Source organism: Daucus carota, chromosome 4 (assembly GCF_001625215.2).
Source record: "Daucus carota subsp. sativus chromosome 4, DH1 v3.0, whole genome shotgun sequence".
Taxonomy (NCBI): Eukaryota; Viridiplantae; Streptophyta; class Magnoliopsida; order Apiales; family Apiaceae; genus Daucus; species Daucus carota.
This window is the reverse complement of record NC_030384.2, coordinates 34,796,620-34,819,776: the sequence shown is the minus strand read 5'-3', so window position 1 is coordinate 34,819,776 and position 23,157 is coordinate 34,796,620. Positions and strand designations below refer to the sequence as shown.

The following is a 23,157-nucleotide window of genomic DNA, read 5'->3' as shown; positions in this document are numbered from 1 at the left end:
ATCGAAATAGATCTCGGAGGTTCTACGCAACTCCGAAATCAATATTTGGTCACTCCCCAGTCCAATAGATCCCACTAAGATCGAGTTCAAGATCCATTTATGGTCCAAAAAACTCCTCATTCTTATTATAATATTAATTTATATTTAAAAAATTATATATAAAATTATATATATATATATATATATATATATATATATATATATATATATTCGTAAACCTCACCTCACTTTTTCGAATATATTTTAGAAAGTTGGGTTCATGTACCCAATATAATCGTGTCTTGGCAAAAACATTTCAGTACAATTATTCAAATATACATGACCATCTTTCCATAAGAAAATAATAATATATTAACATACAAAAACATCAAAAATATATACTAAAACTCAGCTTATGTCACACAGTGGTACCCCAATAATGTAAACACAAGCATAGGATGCCATACATCGCTCATTCTCCCGCCACGTGGCATGTCCACGTCACACACCGAACAGTGAGCCCACAGGAGATGGTCATGTCATTTCCGAGTCAACTCAGTGAGAAACTCAAGGGACATGATAAGGACCAAAGGGCAAGCATAAGTAGGGACAGAAACGTCATTTTCCACCAGCCCCCACCTATTACTCTTTAAATACACTCTGTGGAGCCTTGTTTTTGCATTTTCACAAAGCAAACACACTAGCCTTCATCTATACATACACACATATACAGCCACCATATATACACACAGCGGTCGGTAGACGGCGGTTTTTGAGCTCATAGCGGTATTCCGGCTCCGGTTTTCAGGCGTGCGTTAGCGGTATCGCATTCCTAGCCGTTTTTTACTGTTGTAGTGTATTTTTTGTTCGTTTTTGTTGACTTTTAGTGATGTTTGTGTGTTTAATTGCTAGATCTAGCTGATTTTAGGCTTGTTTGACTGTGTTTGCTTAGATCTGTGTTGTTTTTGAGGTGTTTGTTCAATCATTTCATGATTTTATTTTATTTTTGCTTTTTGTTTTTTAAGTACCTGCTCAGTGTGTGTGTGTGTTTGAAGTTTTAGTGTAGGAGAAGTAGTTGGGTTAAATTAGTAATTAATCATGTTCAGCAAAAAGTAAAATAATAAATGAACATAAATACACATATTATGCTTATGGATACACCATTAAAATTGCAACTAACCTAAATATTAACTTCAGAATTAATATGCGTGTATTGCAGTTGGTTATGATTATTTTTAGAAATGATTTTGTTTATTTATGTAGAGTTGATATATGCTTGTGTTGTAGGTGTGTGTTGCAGGTGTGATGTTAGTGGGTTTGTGGTAGTTGGGTTGTTGCTTATATGTGCACTGTTTATAAAACTGCTGAAGCTGTTGATTTTTCATATGTTTTGGTTTGAAATTGATGTTTTTGGACTTCTGAATATTATTTTTGAATTTGGTGTTTGATTTGGTTTTGATGTTTCTGTATTTATTTAGATTGTTGTCTTTAATGTATATTCTGTCGAATTCTATGTTGATGTTTCTGTATTTATTTAGATTGCTGTATTTATTGTACATTCTGCCGAATTCTATGTTGATGTTTCTGTATTTAATTAGATTGCTGTCTTTAATGTACATTCTGCCGAATTCTATGTGGTTGGTTTCTCAGCTTTTCCTTCTAATTGCCTGTCAATAGCAGTTGATTAGTCTTTGACTATTGTTACATAACATAACATTTGTAATTTCAATAATCTCTTGTTGCTATTTGTGTTCACTGGATGTAGTTACCATCATGGTAAGAAAGAGGAGAACTGACCAGGCTGGTGGGGGAGAGAGCTCGGAGCCTCAGGATTCTAATGCTGGACAGGGTGCACCTCAACGCCCTCCACAGCAGCAAGGACGAGGTGCACCTCAAGTCTATCCACAACAGCAGCAAGGACCGGGAGGTAGAGGCTTTCCCCAACAGCAGCAGGTTCCTGGAGGTAGAGGCTTCGCCCCACAGCAGCAGGGTCCAGGTGGTAGAGGCTTTGCCCCACAACAGGGAGGATACCAAGGACGTGGAGGATATGAAGGTGGACGCGGTGGCCCGCGAGGTGGTATGGCTTCTCAGCAGTATACTGGTGAATCTCCTTATCAGCAGCAAGGCAGGGGTGCCCAACAGCAGCAACCACGTGGACCATTGCCCCAACACCGTGGCGGTGGCGTAGCTGGTGGTGGTCGTGGAGGATTTGTACCTTCTGCTGGTGCTAGGCCATCAGTCCCCGAGCTGCACCAAGCTTCCCAGGCTCCACCTCAAGCAGGGGTATCGACTTATCCCATGCCTCGTGCTATAACGGCTGAAGTGACACAGTCAGAAGGTAGCTCTTCTGTTAGTGCAGTTGAAGCATCATCTTCGCAAGTGACACAGCAGCTTCAGCATATTTCTCTGAAATCTGAATCCTCTTCTATCGAGGCTGCTCAGCCTAATCCTGTTTCTAGCAAGGCACTTAGATTTCCACTCCGTCCGGGCAGGGGCAGCACTGGTTCTCGTATCGTTGTAAAGGCCAACCATTTCTTTGCAGAGTTGCCTGATAAGGATTTGCATCAGTATGATGTGAGTGTGATTGAATGTACTCTTGTTTTGTTATATACTAAGTATATGTCTTATTCTGTTGTTGTCTTTAATGTTAAATGAAACCTCTGAATTAGGTGCTTGCATCATTTGCTACCTGGAATTTTTTCTTAAATTCCTCCTGTCCGGAATATTAACTTCTCACAGGAACTGACGTTCATTTGCATTATTTGCGTGTGTGTGTGTGTGTGTGTGTGTGTATACATATATTATATTGTTGTTGTAGTGCAATCTTCTCATCCAATAGATTCGGTCTTCATATTTAGGTAACAATCTCCCCTGAAGTCAGTTCTCGTGGTGTCAATCGTGCTGTGATGGAACAGCTTGTCAAACTGTATAGAGAATCTCATCTTGGGAAGCGTCTCCCTGCGTATGATGGTAGAAAGAGTTTGTATACAGCAGGGCCTCTTCCTTTTGTCAACAAGGAGTTTAAAATTGTCCTGACCGATGAGGATGATGGATCTGGTGGTGCCAGGTATATTCTGGATTGCCTCCTTGCATTAATCTTAGGTTCTTGAGTTTTCAAGTAAGTGTTAATTTAACAATTGAATACTGGCTGTCTTATATGCAGAAGAGAAAGGGACTTCAAAGTTGTTATCAAACTAGCTTCTCGAGCTGACCTTCACCACCTAGAAATGTTTTTAAAGGGCAGTCAGGCTGACGCACCTCAAGAAGCTTTGCAGGTGTTGGACATTGTTTTGAGGGAATTGCCTACTGCCAGGTAAAGACTATATAAATATTCACATCATTATTCATCTGTCTTTATGTAGGATTATTGATGTATTTGTATGTATGTGTATAGATACAATGTACAGCAATTTGAAATAATTATTTGGCTTTTATATGATAGGTATTCCCCTGTGGGGCGTTCATTTTATTCACCTGATATTGGACGAAGGCAGCCACTGGGTGAAGGCTTGGAAAGCTGGAGAGGCTTTTATCAAAGTATACGCCCTACACAGATGGGCTTGTCACTCAATATTGGTATGGGTTTTCTTTCGTTTATTTTAGTTCTGTTTTTTTGATGGTATCATAAATCACATTATCATCTGTGAATTCTTTTTCCATATTGTTCTTTTGTATTGACAATGAAAGCTGACTTTCATGATACAGATATGTCCTCGACTGCATTTATTGAGCCTCTACCTGTTATCGAGTTTGCTTCACAGCTGTTGAATAGGGACGTTTCGTCCAGGCCACTGTCAGATGCTGATCGTGTGAAGGTCTAATTTCAGTATTCTGCCTACTACTTGCTAGATAAAACTTTATTATTTGGATCCTAATCACTATTATGTATTCTAATTAACATATACAGTACATTACTGGTAGATCCTACATAGGCTGTCATTGGTGTTTTTATGTATTATCATTGTTTTTTCACAATGTATTGAGTGCTGTATAGCAAAACCTCGGGAGGTGTGGCGTATATAGGTGTTTTGAAGTTTGATAATCTTCCATTTTATGAGCAAAAAGGAGACTGTTCCTTGATATGGTGTGATGTGAATCTTGCATTATCTTGTGTTGTGCTGCAGCTTAGATTGGATATACAATATAAACAAGCATCGAAGTATATTTTTTTTCTCTGTGTGTCTTTATGAATTATGTTTCCCCCTTGGGCCGAAATATATTCCTCCGAAAGTATCTCCTGTTAGTGCGTCTTATCTATTTTTTGGATTGCTCTATGTAATGTTCAGCCTTCTTCTGTTCACATTGTGCTGATGGTGTATCAATTTTAATTCTTCCCTTTGCATGCCAGATCAAAAAGGCCTTGAGGGGAGTGAAGGTTGAGGTTTTGCACCGTGGAACAATGCGCAGGAAGTATCGTATTTCTGGTTTAACATCACAGGCGACCAGGGAGCTCACGTATGAGTTGCTTGCATTTTCTCTCTCTGGTAGTATTCACCAGTGTTATGTTTGCCTTGGATGACATGGTACTGTTTTTCCTACATTTTAGGTTTCCAGTTGATGAAAGAGGTACAATGAAGGCCGTGGTTGAGTATTTCCGCGAGACTTATGATGTTATCCTAAAGCAAACTCAATTACCTTGCTTGCAAGTTGGTAACCAGCAGAGGCCAAATTATCTGCCCATGGAGGTTTGTGCTTTTAGCTCTCTACTTCTAATGTTTTCAAGCTACAGGTGTACTCATGTAATTATTGGTCCAGGTTTGCAAAATTGTGGAGGGGCAGAGGTACTCAAAAAGGTTGAATGAAAGGCAGATCACTGCGTTGCTTAAAGTTACTTGCCAACGTCCTAGTGACAGGGAGGCTGACATTCTTCGAGTTAGTTAATTCTGTATTTTGCACTAATGTATTATTTTGTTGTTTGGGAGCTGTCTTGTACTTTGTCGCTGGATGTTCATTTGATTTGTGCTTATGAGTTGACTTGTAATGTTCTATTTCTTGTATATGCATGTGACTTGATTCTAACTTGGTCTACTAATGTATGTGGGTCAGTCAGGTCTTTAGTTTTTAAAAACTTAATAATACAAGTCAGCACTCATGGTTTACTCTCTACTGTGCCTGTTTTTCAGACCGTTCAGCATAATGCATACGCTGATGATCCCTATGCTAAGGAGTTTGGAATCAAAATTAGTGACAAACTAGCCTCTGTAGAAGCAAGAATTCTCTCTCCACCATGGGTATTCACTTGATTTATATCTTAATTTAGTTTTTTGTAGTCATATACCAAAAGCCAAATTCTTTAGTTTGTTTTAGTGAATGAGTCGTGATTATTGTGCCAGCTAAAATACCATGAGACTGGACGTGAGACACGATGTCTACCCCAAGTTGGTCAGTGGAATATGATGAACAAGGCAAGTTTTGTATTCTTAATATGGTAGTGCAGGCAGGCACATAGACTGCAACTATATTGACATTCTGTGATCGTAATTGTTATCCTTTTTTCTTGAAGAATAGAAATGTGATTGACAATATTGCTTGAATTGGTTCCTTTAAAGTCAGGGCATTGCATTTGTAATCCTGTATGAAACAGTACTACAAATGCTGAAGAAACCGTTTACCACTTTGTTCTAATTTGTTAATGTTTGTTTCAGAAAATGGTTGATGGAGGAATTGTTAATAATTGGATGTGTGTGAACTTTGCACGAAATGTTCAAGACAATTTGGCTAGCGGCTTTTGTTCAGAACTCGCACAGATGTGCACTATATCGGGAATGGTATATACCCAAGACCTCTGTTTGTTTTGATGTTCTCTACATATTGTCAAGTATATGAACTAAAACTGAACTATATTTCCTGTGTGTAGCGGTTCAATCCCAATCCGGTGCTTCCAGTTACCGGCGCGCGCACTGATCAGGTGGAGAGAGTGTTAAAATCACGTTTTCAAGAGGTGCAGAAACTGAAGAAGGAGCTTGACCTGTTAATTGTTATCCTTCCAGATAATAATGGCTCACTATATGGTATGTAAACCATTTGCAATATTCTGATTCTGATATTTGTAATGGTCCTTTGCTTTTATTGAATGTCTACATGATTGTCTGTCCGTGGTTTTGCTTGCATTCACACTTCTGTGTAATGGCATCTGTCTCACTGATTGCTGTTTTTGACTTGTGAAGGCGATTTGAAGAGAATCTGTGAGACTGACCTTGGAATAGTTTCACAGTGTTGCTTGACAAAACATGTCTTCAAGATGAGCAAGCAATACCTGGCAAATGTGGCTTTAAAGATTAACGTCAAAGTCGGGGGAAGAAATACAGTTCTTGTTGATGCTTTATCGAGGCGTATTCCACTTGTCAGTGACCGCCCTACAATCATTTTTGGTGCTGACGTCACCCATCCTCATCCTGGAGAAGATTCCAGCCCCTCGATTGCAGCAGTATGATATAAAATTTTATAGAAATGCTTATACGTACTTTAGTTTATGTTTGCATGTGTTGATATGATTTGCCTGTATTTGACAGGATTATGTGTTTATTTTTAATGTCTTATCATCTATTGTTGCATAAAGTTGATATGAGATTTGTTATATAAAATTCAGGTGGTTGCTTCACAAGATTGGCCAGAGATAACAAAGTATGCGGGATTGGTTTGTGCTCAAGCCCACAGACAAGAGCTTATTCAGGATCTGTACAAGAGCTGGCAGGATCCAAACAGAGGAACTGTATCAGGCGGCATGATCAAGTATGTTCCTCTCCCAACCTCTTATCTGACTGAATAATAAATGATAATAGACCTATGTGTAATGTTTATGGTAATTTTTAAATCAAGCTCTTTACAGTATCAGTTTTGTTTCTGTGCTATAGGGAACTCCTTATTTCATTCCGCAGATCAACTGGACAGAAACCCCAGCGCATTATATTCTATAGGTATCTATTATTACTCAGTATTATAGTGAGCTTGTATGGTACTTGTAATTGTCGTATCCTAATGATTAGCAAACTGCAGGGATGGTGTTAGTGAGGGGCAGTTCTATCAAGTTCTTCTGTATGAACTTGATGCAATTCGCAAGGTGTTATTTTTGTTTCTCTAAAATTTTGGCCCTCTAATTTAATTGTACTATTATCTGTACTTCTTTTTTTTTTTGTTTAAATGTGCGACTCATGATGTCCAACCTAATACATCTGTTGCATTTTTCATGGCTTGAACTTATAAAACAGGCTTGTGCTTCATTAGAGCCAAACTATCAGCCTCCGGTTACATTTGTTGTGGTTCAGAAACGCCATCACACTAGGTTGTTTGCCAACAATCATCGCGACCGTAATTCAGTTGATAGGAGTGGAAATATTTTGCCCGGTATTCCTTTGTTTTTCCTTTCATCTTGATCTATATTGTTATACACACTGTATCAGTATTAAGAGTGTTTCTCTGCTTGTGAAATAACAGGGACTGTTGTGGATTCCAAAATCTGTCACCCAACGGAGTTTGACTTTTACCTTTGCAGCCATGCTGGCATCCAAGTAAACGATTCATGTTGATTTTTAAGTGGTTTATGGACAAAATGAGTGGGACTCAAGGGCAATTGTCTGATCTAATTATTCCTTTATGCCACAGGGAACTAGCCGACCAGCACATTACCATGTTCTTTGGGATGAGAACAAGTTCTCGGCAGATGGACTACAGTCCCTCACTAACAATCTATGTTACACGTAAGTTCACCTTTATTATTGTTTGCTCATGAATAACATATTAAAATTAATATGTAAAGTTACTGCATTTTACTGGCTTCATTGTGTGTCTTGCAGTTATGCCAGGTGCACAAGATCTGTCTCAATAGGTGAGTAGCGATGTTTACTGGTTCTATTTCAGAATTTTTATCTGATTGTTGTCATTTTACTCGACTTGCTTTAACGAGTCATGTTTTTTTTTACAGTTCCTCCAGCATATTATGCTCACTTGGCAGCATTTCGAGCTCGCTTCTATATGGAACCTGAAACATCTGATAGTGAGTCAATGGCAAGTGGTGCTGCTGGTGGTCGTGGAGGAATGGGGGTTGGAAGAAGCACCAGGGCAGCAAATGCTAATGCAGCTGTGAGGCCCTTGCCCGCTCTTAAAGAAAATGTGAAGAGGGTTATGTTTTATTGCTAGAAATGTTTGAGAACCGGAAAACGTGTGATAGTAGCTCTTTATGCTGTTGCTTTGAACTTTACTTTTGATGTTTTTGAATCTCTTAACTCCTTTGATCTGCATTACTTAGAAGAGAGTTATTGCCGCTCGAATTCGAATTATTAAACAAATATGAGTTCGGTGAAGAGTTGATTAGAATATATCTTTTTCTACTAGTTTGTTTAATTTAAGATATTTGTTTAGTTTTCTGGTGCAAGGAGCTTGTACATGAGTGTTTTTAGTAAATGTGGAAAGTGGAAGATTAGATTGACAAAAAGGCTAAGATAAAATGAAATACAATTACCAATTAATTATTAACATGCAAATGATTATGGGTTCAAAAAAAAAAAAAAAAAACATGCAAATGATTATATAGTTAGCATGGGATATATATATTGCGTTTGGTGTCTGGAGTGCACCTAGATAATTTTAACTGAACTTTGTACATTTTAATAGCTGCCAGAATTAGAATTCAAATCTGGATCTTTTATATATAAGTGTAGCTGATCCAAATTTAAAATATTCATATATTAAAAAAAATGTTGATTTTAAAATTATTTAAAAAATGAATAAATCTGGATATTTTTACTCATACCGTCATACGATAACAAGACCTGAATATGAAAATAAAAATTTCAAGCCAAATGTTCTGATTGATTTATATATATACCTGAGTATACTCGAGATTTTAATCTTTTAAATACATTACGAAAATATTCGAAGATGGAAATATCTGGGCATTTTATCAAAAGCCAAACCCTGACTCGACTGGATATTACCCGCACAAGTGCACAACATTACAAGTCTACAACAAGCTCGATCAGGAAAAATGGCGGTAGCAACGTTATTTCAACAACTCGATTTCGATGCAAATTATCATCCATTTCGACTTTCGAGATTAGTTTGTACTCTCCCCCTCCCTCCCTCCCTCTCTCTCTCTCTCTCTCTCTCTCTCTCTCTCTCTCTCTCTCTCTCTCTCTCTCTCTCTCTCCCTCTCCTCCCCTCTCTCTTTTCCTCCCTCCCCCCCCCTCTCTCTATAAATGTGCGTGTGTTGTATGTTTGATTTCGCAGGATAATATCATAATATGGAATTATTTTCACAGTGCAGCCAATATTATAGTGTTTTAGATTTTGTATGCCTGAATATTATGGACTATATGTGAATTTGAATTAATTGGAAGTGAATGAAATCGAAGAAAATTGATACGAGTGAAAAATGAGATAGTGTGCAAACTTTCAGTCAGATAGTACCGAGTTCATAAGAGATACCACTGCAATGTAAAAATGAATATTATTTGTTTTATCCTTAGGATCAAGTTCTACTTTGAATTTGTGATCATAAATAGTATATAGATGATAACTATAATGCGTTTTATTATTGGAAGGAATAAAATGGAAAGGGGAAAATTCTGTGGATGGAAATAGAAGAGTGTGAAAACAATGATAGAGTGCCCCATTTTTATGATCAATTTTGTGAAAGAATGAGTAGGAGGTAAAAAGAAAAATTATTCCTATACTGGTAGAAAATGGAATAGTTACACCCATACTAGCGCTTTTTATAGTTGAAGCAATGCCAATTAACTCAAATGAAGAATGTGTTGATGTTTTTTTTTTATTTCCTCACAGTACTTCCATTTCGGACTTCTCATGATGGTGGGAGAAATTGCTTCTATAAATTTTGGGAAACCCATAAAAGGTCTGAATCGGAATATTTACAATGGCCATGTTTGTGATTGGATACATTCTAAGTGCCTTTGCTATTAAGCTTGCTATTATCTATATTTGCAGTGAATTTGGTGATGGACAAAGTAGCAAATAGGCTTTGTTCTTTTGTGTTTAAGGTGGACGTGGAGGGGATGCGTGGGAAGGTATGGTACCATACCACTTTTTTAATATCAAATATATAGTGGCTAAGATTTTGCAGAAGTCCTGAGCGCTTTCGTCTGTGGATTTGTGTTTTTGGTGTTAATAAGCTCATGACATGTTTCAAACTCTGTGGTTTCTTTTAATATAGACAGTTCAAATTCTAGTCTTTTAGTAGGCTATCCTTCCATTGGGCACTAATGTTTTAGATAAATCTATGTTCTAGTGTGTAGTACACTAATATTTGAAAACTGTTGCATGCTTTAAGTTGCCATATCAACTGATTTCATATGTAAAATGAAGTACCAGTTTTGAGCATAGCCATGTGACTAATTTAGTGCTGTACCATGTGCTTAGAGTTGTATACAAAGATTCTGTATTGCTACATTCATAGGGACATTGTCCTTTACATTCTCTACTACAACTAGTCCCACAAATATCATTATACTCAAAACAAATACACTACGTTCTACTGCCTAGTATCCATCATCATCATATTCTGACAACCTATTCTGATAAGCTTAATTGCAATACACAAAGCTATACTCGAAATCAAGACTTAACCAACTACTTTGTCATGTAACATCACTTTAATCACAAGCAGTCCCACTGTAGTAATATATACTAGTTTGCCGTTCAGTTATTTAATATCTAAGCCACTCATTTCTAATTAATCTTAGGGGCCGTTTGGAAACATGCATTTCATTTGAAACGATGGATTTCAAATGACATGATTTGAGTTGTAATTTCAATTTCTCAAATTTATACTAATATTTGAATGTGAAATGAAATCCAAATTCAAATTCTCAAACAGGTTATTTGATCAAATCCAAAATATCAAATGAAATCCAGGTTCCCAAACAAGCCATTTTGGTGGTTGATAATTCTAGAGGCTCTACAATTTAATTAGTACTACATATAATACAACTTCACGTAGATATTAGCTTATAGCCCGTACGATGCACGGGTGACTTGAATTATTTTCTCTTTTGTTATATATGTTATAATATTTTATTTTGTTTTGAAGATACATTTATATGGAATAATATACATATTTTAACTAAAAGATTATTAAATTATAATAGGCCTCTTCGGGTTAATGAATTTTTATTGGGCATGTTAAATAATTTTTGATAATTAGGCCCGTTCAAAGACTTAAAAATAAATAGGCCCGAGAGATATGTTTTAAGACGAATGTTTAAATGTGTTTTAGTTATGATTAAAAAACACATTAAAACATGTTATAAAATAACTAGGCGGGTGTACGGCTCTGTAGTGCGGTTGGTAGATATAGTATTTTTCCATCAACGAGTGGTCGACGTGCATTTACTGGTTTCCCATCCTCCAATTTTTAACCAGCTTTTACGTTGTTTTCGGTTACTCTCATTAATTTTTACCCATTGTATATGTCTAGTTGGATGAGCTAGTTGATTTTTTGGTTTATCACAGCTTATTTGCTTAGATCTGTATTGATTTGAGGTATTAGTTTAATCATTTTATGAGATTTACATTACTGGTCTGTTATGCTCCCTTTTTAAAATAGATTTTACATTGTTTTCGGTTGTATCTTGTTAATTTTTACCGATTGTATTTCTTTTAGCTAGATCTAGTTGATTTGTATCTTTTTTACAGTGTATTTGCTCAGAGCTGTATTGATTTGAGGTTTTCGTTTAATTATTATATAAAAATTTAAATTTGTTGTTCTTTTTACTCTTCAATGCGATTTGGCCATTTTTTTCATATTTTTTTTTATAAAGTTGAAGGGAAGTATTAAGTTTAGGATATCTACTTGCACAACCAATTCTTTACTTTGATGGCTCACATTAATACTCATATATCTATCTATTATTGTACATATGTATCTTTTGCCATTGTTTTTTGTGTACTAATATTTTAAGGAGGGTCTTAATAAATGTCCATACTCCATATATGGCTGTTCTTTCTGTATATATAAGTTTGAAATTATGATGTTAGGGATTTTTGATAGTCAAGTTAGTGCATGTAAAACATATTTTCTGATTTTGATCTTGATTTATTGCTATTTATTGTTTTAATTCTTGAAGCTGTTAAGTTTTAAACATTCTAGTGTTAAAATTGGTGCAAGGGATTGTATACATGTTTGATTATTAAAACTATCTTTTTGTGTATACAACTTGTGTGTGTTTGGGTGTTCAGTTTACGTATTAGAGTTGCAAGCTCCTTATGCTTGTCTTACATATGAATGAGAGTTGATTACTCGTGCAGGGAGAATATTTAGTTTTTGTGTATTTAATTAGCTTGCTGACTTTATTGGAAGCTCTGTCAAGTTACGTGTGTTTTCTCATATTATTGCCGGCTATCACCTGTATGGCTGTATCTAATAGTGCTTTGTCTTACTGTTGTCATTATCATTTTGTAATCCCTATAATTTAATTTTGCCATATGTATTCACTGGACACAGTTATCATCAGGGCAGAAAGGAGGTTAACTGAACTTCCGGGTGAGGGAGAGAACTCAGAGCACCAGGATTCTGGTGCCAGACAAAATGTTCTTCAGCATCCTCCACACCCTCAGGTGCAGGGTCTACATCCACATTCTCTTTTTCGCGAACGTCCTACGATTATCTTTGGTGCTGATGTCATCCATCCTCATCCTGGAGAAGGTTCTATCTACTCAATTGCAGCAGTATGATATGAAGTTTTTAAGAGCTACTTATACACACTTCGTTCAATGTTTTCACGTGACAATATGTGTTGTCGCCTCTATTTAAATATTAAAATGTTATTATCTATTATTGTTTCATAATCTTGATACAAGTTCTGTTGTATGAAATCCAGGTTGTTGCCTCCCAGGATTGGCCAGATCTAACAAAGTATGCTGGTTTGGTTTGTACCCAAGCACATGGACAAGAGCTTATCCAGGATCTTTACAAGAGCTGGGAGGATCCAAAAAGAGGGACTATGAGAGGTGGCATAATCAAGTATGTTCATTTCCGACCCTCTAATCTGATAAATAAAACAAAGTAGTAGACCTGTTGTTTGGTAATACACTTCACATATATATTAGCTTATAGCCCGTACGATGCACGGGTATGTTATAATATTTTGTTTTATTTCGAAGAGACATTTATGTTGTAATAATATACATATTTTAACTAAAAGATTATTAAATTTTAATAGGCCTCTTTGGGTTAATGTATTTTTATTGGTCATGTTAAATAAATTTTGATACTTAGGCCCGTTAAAAGACTTAAAAATAAACAGGCCCGAGAGATATGTTTTAAGCGAATGTTTAAATGTGTTTTAGTTATAATAAAAAAAACTCATTAAAACATTTTATAAAATAAAGAGGCCCATAACCGGCCCAAATACTGACCGACCAACCAACCAATCAAAACTTTAATTGTTCCGGCTTTAATAGTATAATATAGATATAGGATTGTAGGTAGCGGGTGTGCGGCTCTGTAGTGCGGTTGGTAGATATAGTATTTTTCCATCAAAGAGTGGTTGACGTGCATTTACTGGTATCCCATCCTCCCTTTTTTAACTAGCTTTTACATTGTTTTTGGTTACTCTCATTAATTTTTACCAATTGTATATGCGTAGTTGGATGATCTAGTTGATTTTTAGGTTTATCACAGCGTATTAGCTTAGATCTGTATTGATTTGAGGTATTGGTGTAATCATTTTATGAGATGTCCATTACTGGTCTCCTGTGCCCCCTTTTTTAAATAGACTATACATTGTTTTTCGGTTGTATCTCGTTAATTTTTACCGATTGTATTTCTTTTAGTTAGATCTAGTTGATTTGTATGTTTTTTACAGTTTATTTGCTTAGATCTGTATTGATTTGAGGTGTTTGTTTAATCATATTATGAAATTTTAATTTTGTTGTTCTTTTTACATCTTCAATGCGATTTGACCATTTTTCTATATTTTTTTTATAAAGTTGAAGGGAAGTATTTAGGTTAGGTTATTTACTTGCATATGCACAACCAATTCCTTACTTTGATGGCTTACATGGTTTATTGTTTTAATGCCCATATATCTATCTATTATTGTACAAATGTATCTGTTGCCGTTGTTTTTTGTGTACTAATATTTTAAGGAGGGTCTTAATAACTGTCCGTACCCCCGTATATGGCTGTTCTTTCTGTTTTTATAAGTTTGAAATTATGATGTTAAGGATTTATTTAGATTACTGTCTTAAATGTACATTCTGCCAAATTCTATGTGGTTGGTTTCTCAGGTTTTGCTTGTCGTTGCCTGTCAATAGCAGTTGGGTCTTTGAGTATTGTTACATAACATAACGTTTGTAAGTTCAAATAATCAATGTTGCTCTTTGTATTCACTGGATGTAGTGACCATCATGGTAAGAAAGAGGAGAACTGACCAGGCTGGTGGGGGAGAGAGCTCGGAGCCTCAGGATTCTAATGCTGGACAGGGTGCACCTCAACACCCTCCACAGCAGCAAGGACGAGGTGCACCTCAAGTCTATCCACAACAGCAGCAAGGACCAGGAGGTAGAGGCTTTCCCCAACAGCAGCAGGTTCTTGGAGGTAGAGGCTTTGCCCCACAGCAGCAGGGTCCAGGTGGTAGAGGCTTTGCCCCACAACAGGGAGGAGGATACCAAGGACGTGGAGGATATGAAGGTGGACGCGGTGGCCCGCGGGGTGGTATGGCTTCTCAGCAGTATACTGGTGAATCTCTTTATCAGCAGCAAGGCAGGGGTGCCCAACAGCAGCAACCACGTGGACCATTGCCCCAACACCGTGGCGGTGGCGTAGCTGGTGGTGGTCGTGGAGGATTTGTACCTTCTGCTGGTGCTAGGCCATCCGTCCCCGAGCTGCACCAAGCTTCCCAGGCTCCACCTCAAGCAGGGGTATCGACTCATCCCATGCCCCGCATTATACCGGCTGAAGTGACACAGTCAGAAGGTAGCTCTTCTGTTAGTGCAGTTGAAGCATCATCTTCGCAAGTGACGCAGCAGCTTCAGCATATTTCTTTGAAGTCTGAATCCTCATCTATCGGGGATACTCAGCCTAATCCTGTTTCTAGCAAGGCTCTTAGATTTCCACTCCGTCCAGGCAGGGGTAGCACTGGTTCTCGTATCGTTGTAAAGGCCAACCATTTCTTTGCAGAGTTGCCTGATAAGGATTTGCATCAGTATGATGTGAGTGTGATTGAATGTACTCTTGTTTTGTTATATACTTATTATATGTCTTACTCTTATTGTCTTTAATATTAAATGAAACCTCTGAAGTAGGTGCTTGCATCGTTTGTTACCTAGAAATTTTTCTTAAATTCCTCCAGTCCGGAATATGAACTCTTCACCAAGAACTGACGTTCATTTGCATTATTTGCTTTGTGTGTGTGTGTGTAAAAATAATTTTATATATCGTTGCTGTAGTGCAATCTTCTCATCCAATAGATCCGGTCTTCATATTTAGGTAACAATCTCCCCTGAAGTCGGTTCACGTGGTGTCAATCGTGCTGTGATGGAACAGCTTGTCAAACTGTATAGAGAATCTCATCTTGGGAAGCGTCTCCCTGCGTATGATGGTAGAAAGAGTTTGTATACAGCAGGGCCTCTTCCTTTTGTCAACAAGGAGTTCAAAATAGTTCTGACCGACGAAGATGACGGGTCAGGTGGTGCCAGGTATATTCTGGATTGCCTCCTTGCATTAATCATAGGTTCGTAAATCTTCAAGTAAGTGTTGATTTAACAATTGAATACTGGCTGTCTTATATGCAGAAGAGAAAGGGACTTCCAAGTTGTAATCAAATTAGCTTCTCGAGCTGACCTGCACCACCTGGAAATGTTTTTAAAGGGCAGTCAGGCTGACGCGCCCCAAGAAGCTTTGCAGGTGTTGGACATTGTTCTGAGGGAATTGCCTACTGCCAGGTAAAGGCTATATGAATATTCACATCAATACTCATGTGTTTTTATGTAGAATTATTGATGTATGTGTATAGATACAATGTACAGCAATTTGTAATAATTATTCGGCTTTTATGTGATAGGTATTCCCCTGTGGGGCGCTCATTTTATTCAGCTGATATTCGACAAAGGCAGCCACTGGGTGAAGGCTTGGAAAGCTGGAGAGGCTTTTATCAAAGTATACGCCCTACGCAGATGGGATTGTCTCTTAATATTGGTATGTGTTTTGTTTCGTTTATTTTAGTTCTGTTTTTTTAATGTTATCATCAATCACATGATCATCAGCGAATTCTTTTTCCATAATGTCCTTTTGTATTGACAATGAAAGATGACTTTCATGCTACAGATATGTCCTCGACTGCATTTATTGAGCCTCTTCCTGTTATCGAGTTTGCCTCACAGCTGTTGAATAGGGACGTTTCGTCCAGGCCACTGTCAGATGCTGATCGTGTGAAGGTCTAATTTCATTATTCTGCCTACTACTTGCTAGATAACACTTTATTATTTAGATTACTATTAGTCAAAATTTACATATACAGTCTATTACTGGTAGATCCTAACATAGGTTGTCATTGGTGTTTTTATGTATTATCATTAGTATTTCACAATGTATGGGTGCTGTATAGCAAAAGTTCGGGAGTTGTGGTGTCTATTGGTGTTTTGAAGTTTAATATATTCATGCATAATAATGCTTCCATTTTATGAGCAAAAAGGATATTGTTCCTGAATATGGTGTGATGTAAATTATGCATTATCTTGTGTTGTACTGCAGCTTGGATTGGATATACAGTATAAACAAGTATATCTTGTCCTCTGTGTCTTTTTATGAATTATGTTTCCCCCTTAGGCCTAAATATATTCCTCTTTAAGTATCTCCTGTTAGTGCGTCTTATTTTATTTTGTGGTTTGCTCTGTATAATGTTCAGCTTTCTTCTGTTCACATTGTGCTGATGGTATCAATTTTAATTCTTCCCTTTGCATGCCAGATCAGAAAGGCCTTGAAGGGAGTGAAGGTTGAGGTTTTGCACCGTGGAACAATGCGCAGGAAGTATTGTATTTCTGGTTTAACATCACAGGCGACCAGGGGGCTCACGTATGAGTTACTTGCATTTTCTCCAACTTTGGTAATAGTCACTGGTGTTATGTTTGCCTTGGATGACATGGTACTGTTTTTCCTACATTTTAGGTTTCCAGTTGATGAAAGAGGTACAATGAAAGCTGTGGTTGAGTATTTCCGCGAGACTTATGATGTTATCCTCAAGCAAACTCAATTACCTTGCCTGGAAGTCGGTAACCAGCGAAGGCCAAATTATCTGCCCATGGAGGTTTGTGCTTTTAGCTCTCTACTTCTAATTTTTTCAAGCTACAGGTGTACTCATGTAATTATTGGTCCAGGTTTGCAAAATTGTGGAGGGGCAGAGGTACTCAAAAAGATTAAACGAGAGGCAAATCACTGCATTGCTTAAAGTTACTTGTCAACGTCCTAGTGACAGGGAGGCCGACATTCTACGGGTTAGTTAATGCAGAAGTTCTTCTGTATTTTGCAGTAATGTATTGTTTTGGTGTTTGGGAGCTGTCTTGTACTTTGTCGCTTGCTAGATGTTCATTTGATTTGTGCTTCTGAGTTGACTTGTAATGTTCTATCTTTTGTATATGCATGTGACTTGATTTTAACTTGGTCTACTAATGTATGTGGTTCAGTCAGGTCTTTTGTTTTTAAAAACTTAATAATACAAGTCAGCACTCATGTTGTACTCTCTCTACTGTGCCTGTTATTCAGACTGTTCAGCACAATGCATACGCTGATGATCCCTATGCGAAGGAGTTTGGTATCAAAATTAGTGACAAACTAGCCTCTGTAGAAGCCAGAATTCTCTCTCCACCATGGGTATTCACTTAATATATATCTTCATTTAGTTTTTTGTAGTCATATACCGAAAGACGAATTGTTTTGGTTGGTTTAGTGAATGAGTCATTATTGTGCCAGCTAAAATACCATGAGACTGGACGTGAGACACGATGTCTACCCCAAGTTGGCCAGTGGAATATGATGAACAAGGCAAGTTTTGTATTTCTGATATGGTAGTGTAGGCGACGCAGACTGCAATTACATTGGCATTCTGTGATCGTGATTTTTATCCTTTTTTATTGAAGAATAAAAATGTAATTGACAATATTGCTTGAATCTGTTCCTTTGAAGTCAGGGCATTGCATTTGTTCCTGTATGGAACAGTACAACAAACACTGATTAAAAGTTGCACACCGTGTACCGTTTTGTTCTAATTTATTAATGTTTGCTTCAGAAAATGGTTGATGGAGGAATTGTTAATAATTGGATGTGTGTGAACTTTGCACGAAATGTTCAAGATAATTTGGCTAGCGGGTTTTGTTCAGAACTCGCACAGATGTGCACAATATCGGGAATGGTATATATCGGAAGACCTCTGTTTGTGTTGATGTTATCGACATATTGGCAAGTATATGAACTAAAACTGAACTATATTTTCCTGTGTAGCGGTTCAATCCCAATCCGGTGCTTCCAGTTACCGGCGCACACACTGATCAGGTGGAGAGAGTGTTAAAATCACGTTTTCAAGAGGTACAGAAACTGAAGAAGGAGCTTGACCTATTGATTGTCATTCTTCCAGATAATAATGGCTCACTATATGGTACGTAAACTTTTTTCAATATTCTTATTATGATGATTGTAAAGGTCCAGTGCTTATATTGACTGTGTGTGTGATTGTCTATCCGTGGTTTTGCTTGCATTCACACTTCTGTGTAATGGTATCTGTCTCACTGATCGCTGTTTTTGACTATTCATGAAGGCGATTTAAAGAGAATTTGTGAGACCGACCTTGGAATAGTTTCACAGTGTTGCTTGACAAAACATGTCTTCAAGATGAGCAAGCAATACCTAGCGAATGTGGCTTTAAAGATTAACGTCAAAGTCGGGGGAAGAAATACAGTTCTTGTTGATGCTTTATCGAGGCGTATTCCACTTGTCAGTGACCGCCCTACAATCATTTTTGGTGCTGACGTCACCCATCCTCATCCTGGAGAAGATTCCAGCCCCTCGATTGCAGCAGTATGATATAAAATTTTGTAGAACTGCTTATACGTACTTTAGTTAATGTTTGCACGTGTTAATATGATTTGCCTGTATTTGACAGGATTATGTGTTTATTTTTAATGTCTTATAATCTATTGTTGCTTAAAGTTGATATGAGATTTGTTATATAAAATTCAGGTGGTTGCTTCACAAGATTGGCCAGAGATAACAAAGTATGCTGGATTGGTTTGTGCTCAAGCCCACAGACAAGAGCTTATTCAGGATCTGTACAAGAGCTGGCAGGATCCAAACAGAGGAACTGTATCAGGCGGCATGATCAAGTATGTTCCTCTCCCAACCTCTTATCTGACTGAATAATAAATGATAATAGACCTATGTGTACTGTTTATGGTAATTTTTAAATCAAGCTCTTTACAGTATCAGTTTTGTTTCTGTGCTATAGGGAACTCCTTATTTCATTCCGCAGATCAACTGGACAGAAACCCCAGCGCATTATATTCTATAGGTATCTATTAATTACTCAGTGTTATAGTGAGCTTGTATGGTACTTGTAATTGTCGTGTCCTAATGATGAGCAAACTGCAGGGATGGTGTTAGTGAGGGGCAGTTCTATCAAGTTCTTCTGTATGAACTTGATGCAATTCGCAAGGTGGTATCTTTGTTTCTCTAAAATTTTGGTCCTCTAATATAATTGTACTATTATCTGTACTTTTTTTTTTTGTTTAAATGTGCGACTCATGATGTCCAACCTAATATATCTGTTGCATTTTTCATGGCTTGAACTTATAAAACAGGCTTGTGCTTCATTAGAGCCAAACTATCAGCCTCCGGTTACATTTGTTGTGGTTCAGAAACGCCATCACACTAGGTTGTTTGCCAACAATCATCGCGACCGTAATTCAGTTGATAGGAGTGGAAATATTTTGCCCGGTATTCCTTTGTTTTTCCTTTCATCTTGATCTATATTGTTGTACACACTGTATCAGTATTAAGAGTGTTTCTCTGCTTGTGAAATAACAGGGACTGTTGTGGATTCCAAGATCTGTCACCCAACGGAGTTTGACTTTTACCTTTGCAGCCATGCTGGCATCCAAGTAAATGATTCATGTTGATTTTTAAGTGGTTTATGGACAAAATGAGGGGGACTCAAGGACAATTGTCTGATCTAATTATTCCTTTATGCAACAGGGAACTAGCCGACCAGCACATTACCATGTTCTTTGGGATGAGAACAAGTTCTCGGCAGATGGATTACAGTCCCTCACTAACAATCTATGTTACACGTAAGTTCACCTTTATTATTGTTTGCTCATGAATAACATATTAAAATTAATATATAAAGTTACTGCATTTTACTGGCTTCATTGTGTGTCTTGCAGTTATGCCAGGTGCACAAGATCTGTCTCAATAGGTGAGTAGCGATGTTTACTGGTTCTATTTCAGAATTTTTATCTGATTGTTGTCATTTTACTCGACTTGCTTTAACGAGTCATGTTTTTTTTTACAGTTCCTCCAGCATATTATGCTCACTTGGCAGCATTTCGAGCTCGCTTCTATATGGAACCTGAAACATCTGATAGTGAGTCAATGGCAAGTGGTGCTGCTGGTGGTCGTGGAGGAATGGGGGTTGGAAGAAGCACCAGGGCAGCAAATGCTAATGCAGCTGTGAGGCCCTTGCCCGCTCTTAAAGAAAATGTGAAGAGGGTTATGTTTTATTGCTAGAAATGTTTGAGAACCGGAAAACGTGTGATAGTAGCTCTTTATGCTGTTGCTTTGAACTTTACTTTTGATGTTTTTGAATCTCCACCTCCTTTGATCTGCATTACTTAGAAGAGTTATTGCCGCTCGAATTTGAATTATTAAACAGATATGAGTTCGGTGGAGTAAGAGTTGATTAGAATATATCATGATTGCTAAATGCAGTGATAATTTGCTTTGTGCAGTAATCACAAATTACATACATATCCCTGTCTTGTTTTTGTCCGTGGACTTGTGGAGTATATTCATTCCTCTATCGTACTATTCCTCATTCACGCCTGTAGGCTGTATAACATATTAACATATATTTAATTATGTTCAATTTCATATAATTCAGATTAAAAAATTTTAAAATTTTTAAATAAAAGTTTAAATATCAAAATTTTATTTTGAAAAAAATTGCAAAAATATACTCCCTCTTTTTTGTAATATAAGTCGTTTGATTTTTTGACACACTCTTGTAAGTCTCTTGACCCCATTGTTAAAATCACTATCGTTAAAATTTTTTTTCAATAAAAATATATGATCATTATTATATTAAAATAAATAAAAATTTTAAAATAAAAATTTTTACTATGCGGTCAAAAAACTTAGAAGTGTGGGCCAAAAAATGAAGCGACCGATATTTCAAAATAGAGAGAATATATATTAAAAAATCTTAAAAAATATACCAAAAAAATATGTATACAATTGATTGGGACGACATGATTATTTTAGTTTATTATTTAAAATAACTACTAAAAACAACATATTACTCTTTCAAAGATCTATCATTCTATAATATACAAAATTTAAATATATAAATTATTTCTACACATTGAATCTTTTTTCTACTTACAATTTGATCGGTCAATTTCATTGATTTTATTTTTATTTATTTTTTTAATATTAATTTTTGTTTTCAAATTATAATATTAAAAACATAATATCATTTTATTTTCCTGTGTGTTAAATAGGTATGAATAGTTATAATATTATGTAATACAACTTTAGAAAATTTTAAGATTTACTTCGATGTTATTATATTATTATCTATTATAATTATAATATAGTTTTAACGATTACCTTACTTAAGTTTTATTTAATTTATTATATACTATAATTTTAATTCAAATTATATGATTATGCATACTTCTGCTTAGGAATTTGTTGAATTGTTTTGTGTAGGAATATTTTGATTTGTTTTGTAAAAATATTTGTATTTGATCGTAAGATAATGCCAAGAAACTCAGTAAACTTTATATTTGTGTTCAGGTTAGTTTAAGATTGTAATAGTCACCGGTCCTACTGATTTAGCAAGAAACATTCGATACAGAGACTTATCGGATCGTGAACCATTTAATGGTGAGAAGGGTTTAGATGTAATTACTCGTTACTGCACAAAGTAAATTTTTATTGCATTTAGCAACACCCGAAATCTTTTTTCTATTAGTTTGTTTAATTTAAGATATTTATTTAGTTTCTTGGTGCTAGGAGTTTGTTCCATTAAAATTAAGAGAGTACATGAGCGTTTTTAGTAAATGTGGAAAATGGAAGATTATATTTACAAAAAGGCTAAGATAAAATAAAATACAATTACCTATTAATTATTAGCATGCAAATAATTATGTAGCTAGCATGGCCTATATATTGCAAACGTTTGGTGCCTGGAATGCACCTTTGATATTTTCAAGTGAACTTTGTACATTTTAATCGTTGTCAGAATTAGAATTCAAATCTGGATCTTTTATATATACACGTGTACTCGATCCAAAATTTAAAATATTCATATATTAAAGAAAATCTTGATTTTAAAATAATTTGAAAATGAATAAATCTGAATATTTCTACTCATACGAGAACAAGATTAAAGTTGAAACATTAAAAATTTGGTTGGTCGGTACTTGGGCTGAGTTATGGGTCTATCTATATAATCAAGCATCCTTTTTAACTAAACTATTATCTTTTTTATATTTTCTAACTAGAAAAACTCAATTTTCTAAAATAATATTAGACAACATGATGAAATTACCCATTCGAACTAAAACACGTTATCATTTTCACATTCCTAACTAAAAACGGATTTTTCTAAATATAACACATGAAACATACGTATAAAAAAGACAATATTATTATATATTTATACTATATTATTATAAGTAAAACATTAGTCGATACATGGGCCGAAATACAGCCTATCTATATAACAAATTATTCTTTTTAACTAATATAGATTATCTTCTTTATATTTTCTAACTAAAATAACTCAATCTTCTAAAATAACATAGAATAACATAGTAATTATCTTTATAACTGAAACACATTATCCTTTTTTAGATTTTCTAACTTAAAAAGACAGATCTTCTACAGTTAACACGGGCGGCACATACATAAAACTATAATATCATTATATATAATTATTAATAAATAAC

At 36.1% G+C, this 23,157-nt stretch overlaps 2 protein-coding genes across 3 annotated transcripts; both read left to right on the top strand.

Annotated features, from left to right (window-relative positions):
• Positions 1-659: 659 nt before the first annotated feature.
• On the top strand, positions 660-8,309 carry LOC108217918 (protein argonaute 1-like). Its single transcript, XM_017390829.2, has 22 exons — positions 660-800; positions 1,745-2,553; positions 2,838-3,046; positions 3,143-3,292; positions 3,422-3,555; positions 3,685-3,794; positions 4,328-4,434; positions 4,526-4,664; positions 4,735-4,851; positions 5,103-5,210; positions 5,313-5,384; positions 5,625-5,747; positions 5,837-5,990; positions 6,147-6,406; positions 6,569-6,711; positions 6,834-6,896; positions 6,976-7,039; positions 7,188-7,323; positions 7,414-7,487; positions 7,582-7,676; positions 7,773-7,804; positions 7,901-8,309. The coding sequence occupies exons 2-22, from the start codon at positions 1,753-1,755 to the stop codon at positions 8,113-8,115; spliced, it is 3,306 nt and encodes a 1,101-aa protein (XP_017246318.1). The 5' UTR covers positions 660-800; positions 1,745-1,752; the 3' UTR covers positions 8,116-8,309.
• Positions 8,310-12,672: 4,363 nt separating this feature from the next.
• LOC108217917 (protein argonaute 1-like) lies at positions 12,673-20,869 on the top strand. 2 transcript variants are annotated; one of them, XM_017390828.2, is made up of 22 exons: positions 12,674-12,955; positions 14,336-15,147; positions 15,425-15,633; positions 15,730-15,879; positions 15,999-16,132; positions 16,262-16,371; positions 16,902-17,008; positions 17,102-17,240; positions 17,311-17,427; positions 17,696-17,803; positions 17,903-17,974; positions 18,219-18,341; positions 18,431-18,584; positions 18,744-19,003; positions 19,166-19,308; positions 19,431-19,493; positions 19,574-19,637; positions 19,783-19,918; positions 20,009-20,082; positions 20,177-20,271; positions 20,368-20,399; positions 20,496-20,869. In XM_017390828.2, coding segments are annotated over exons 1-22 (3,318 nt in total). In that variant the 5' UTR covers positions 12,674-12,954; the 3' UTR covers positions 20,711-20,869. The 2 variants fall into 2 exon arrangements, with proteins under 2 accessions (XP_063948622.1, XP_017246317.1); XM_064092552.1 differs by having other exon boundaries at positions 12,673-12,955; positions 16,902-17,240.
• Positions 20,870-23,157: the final 2,288 nt, after the last annotated feature.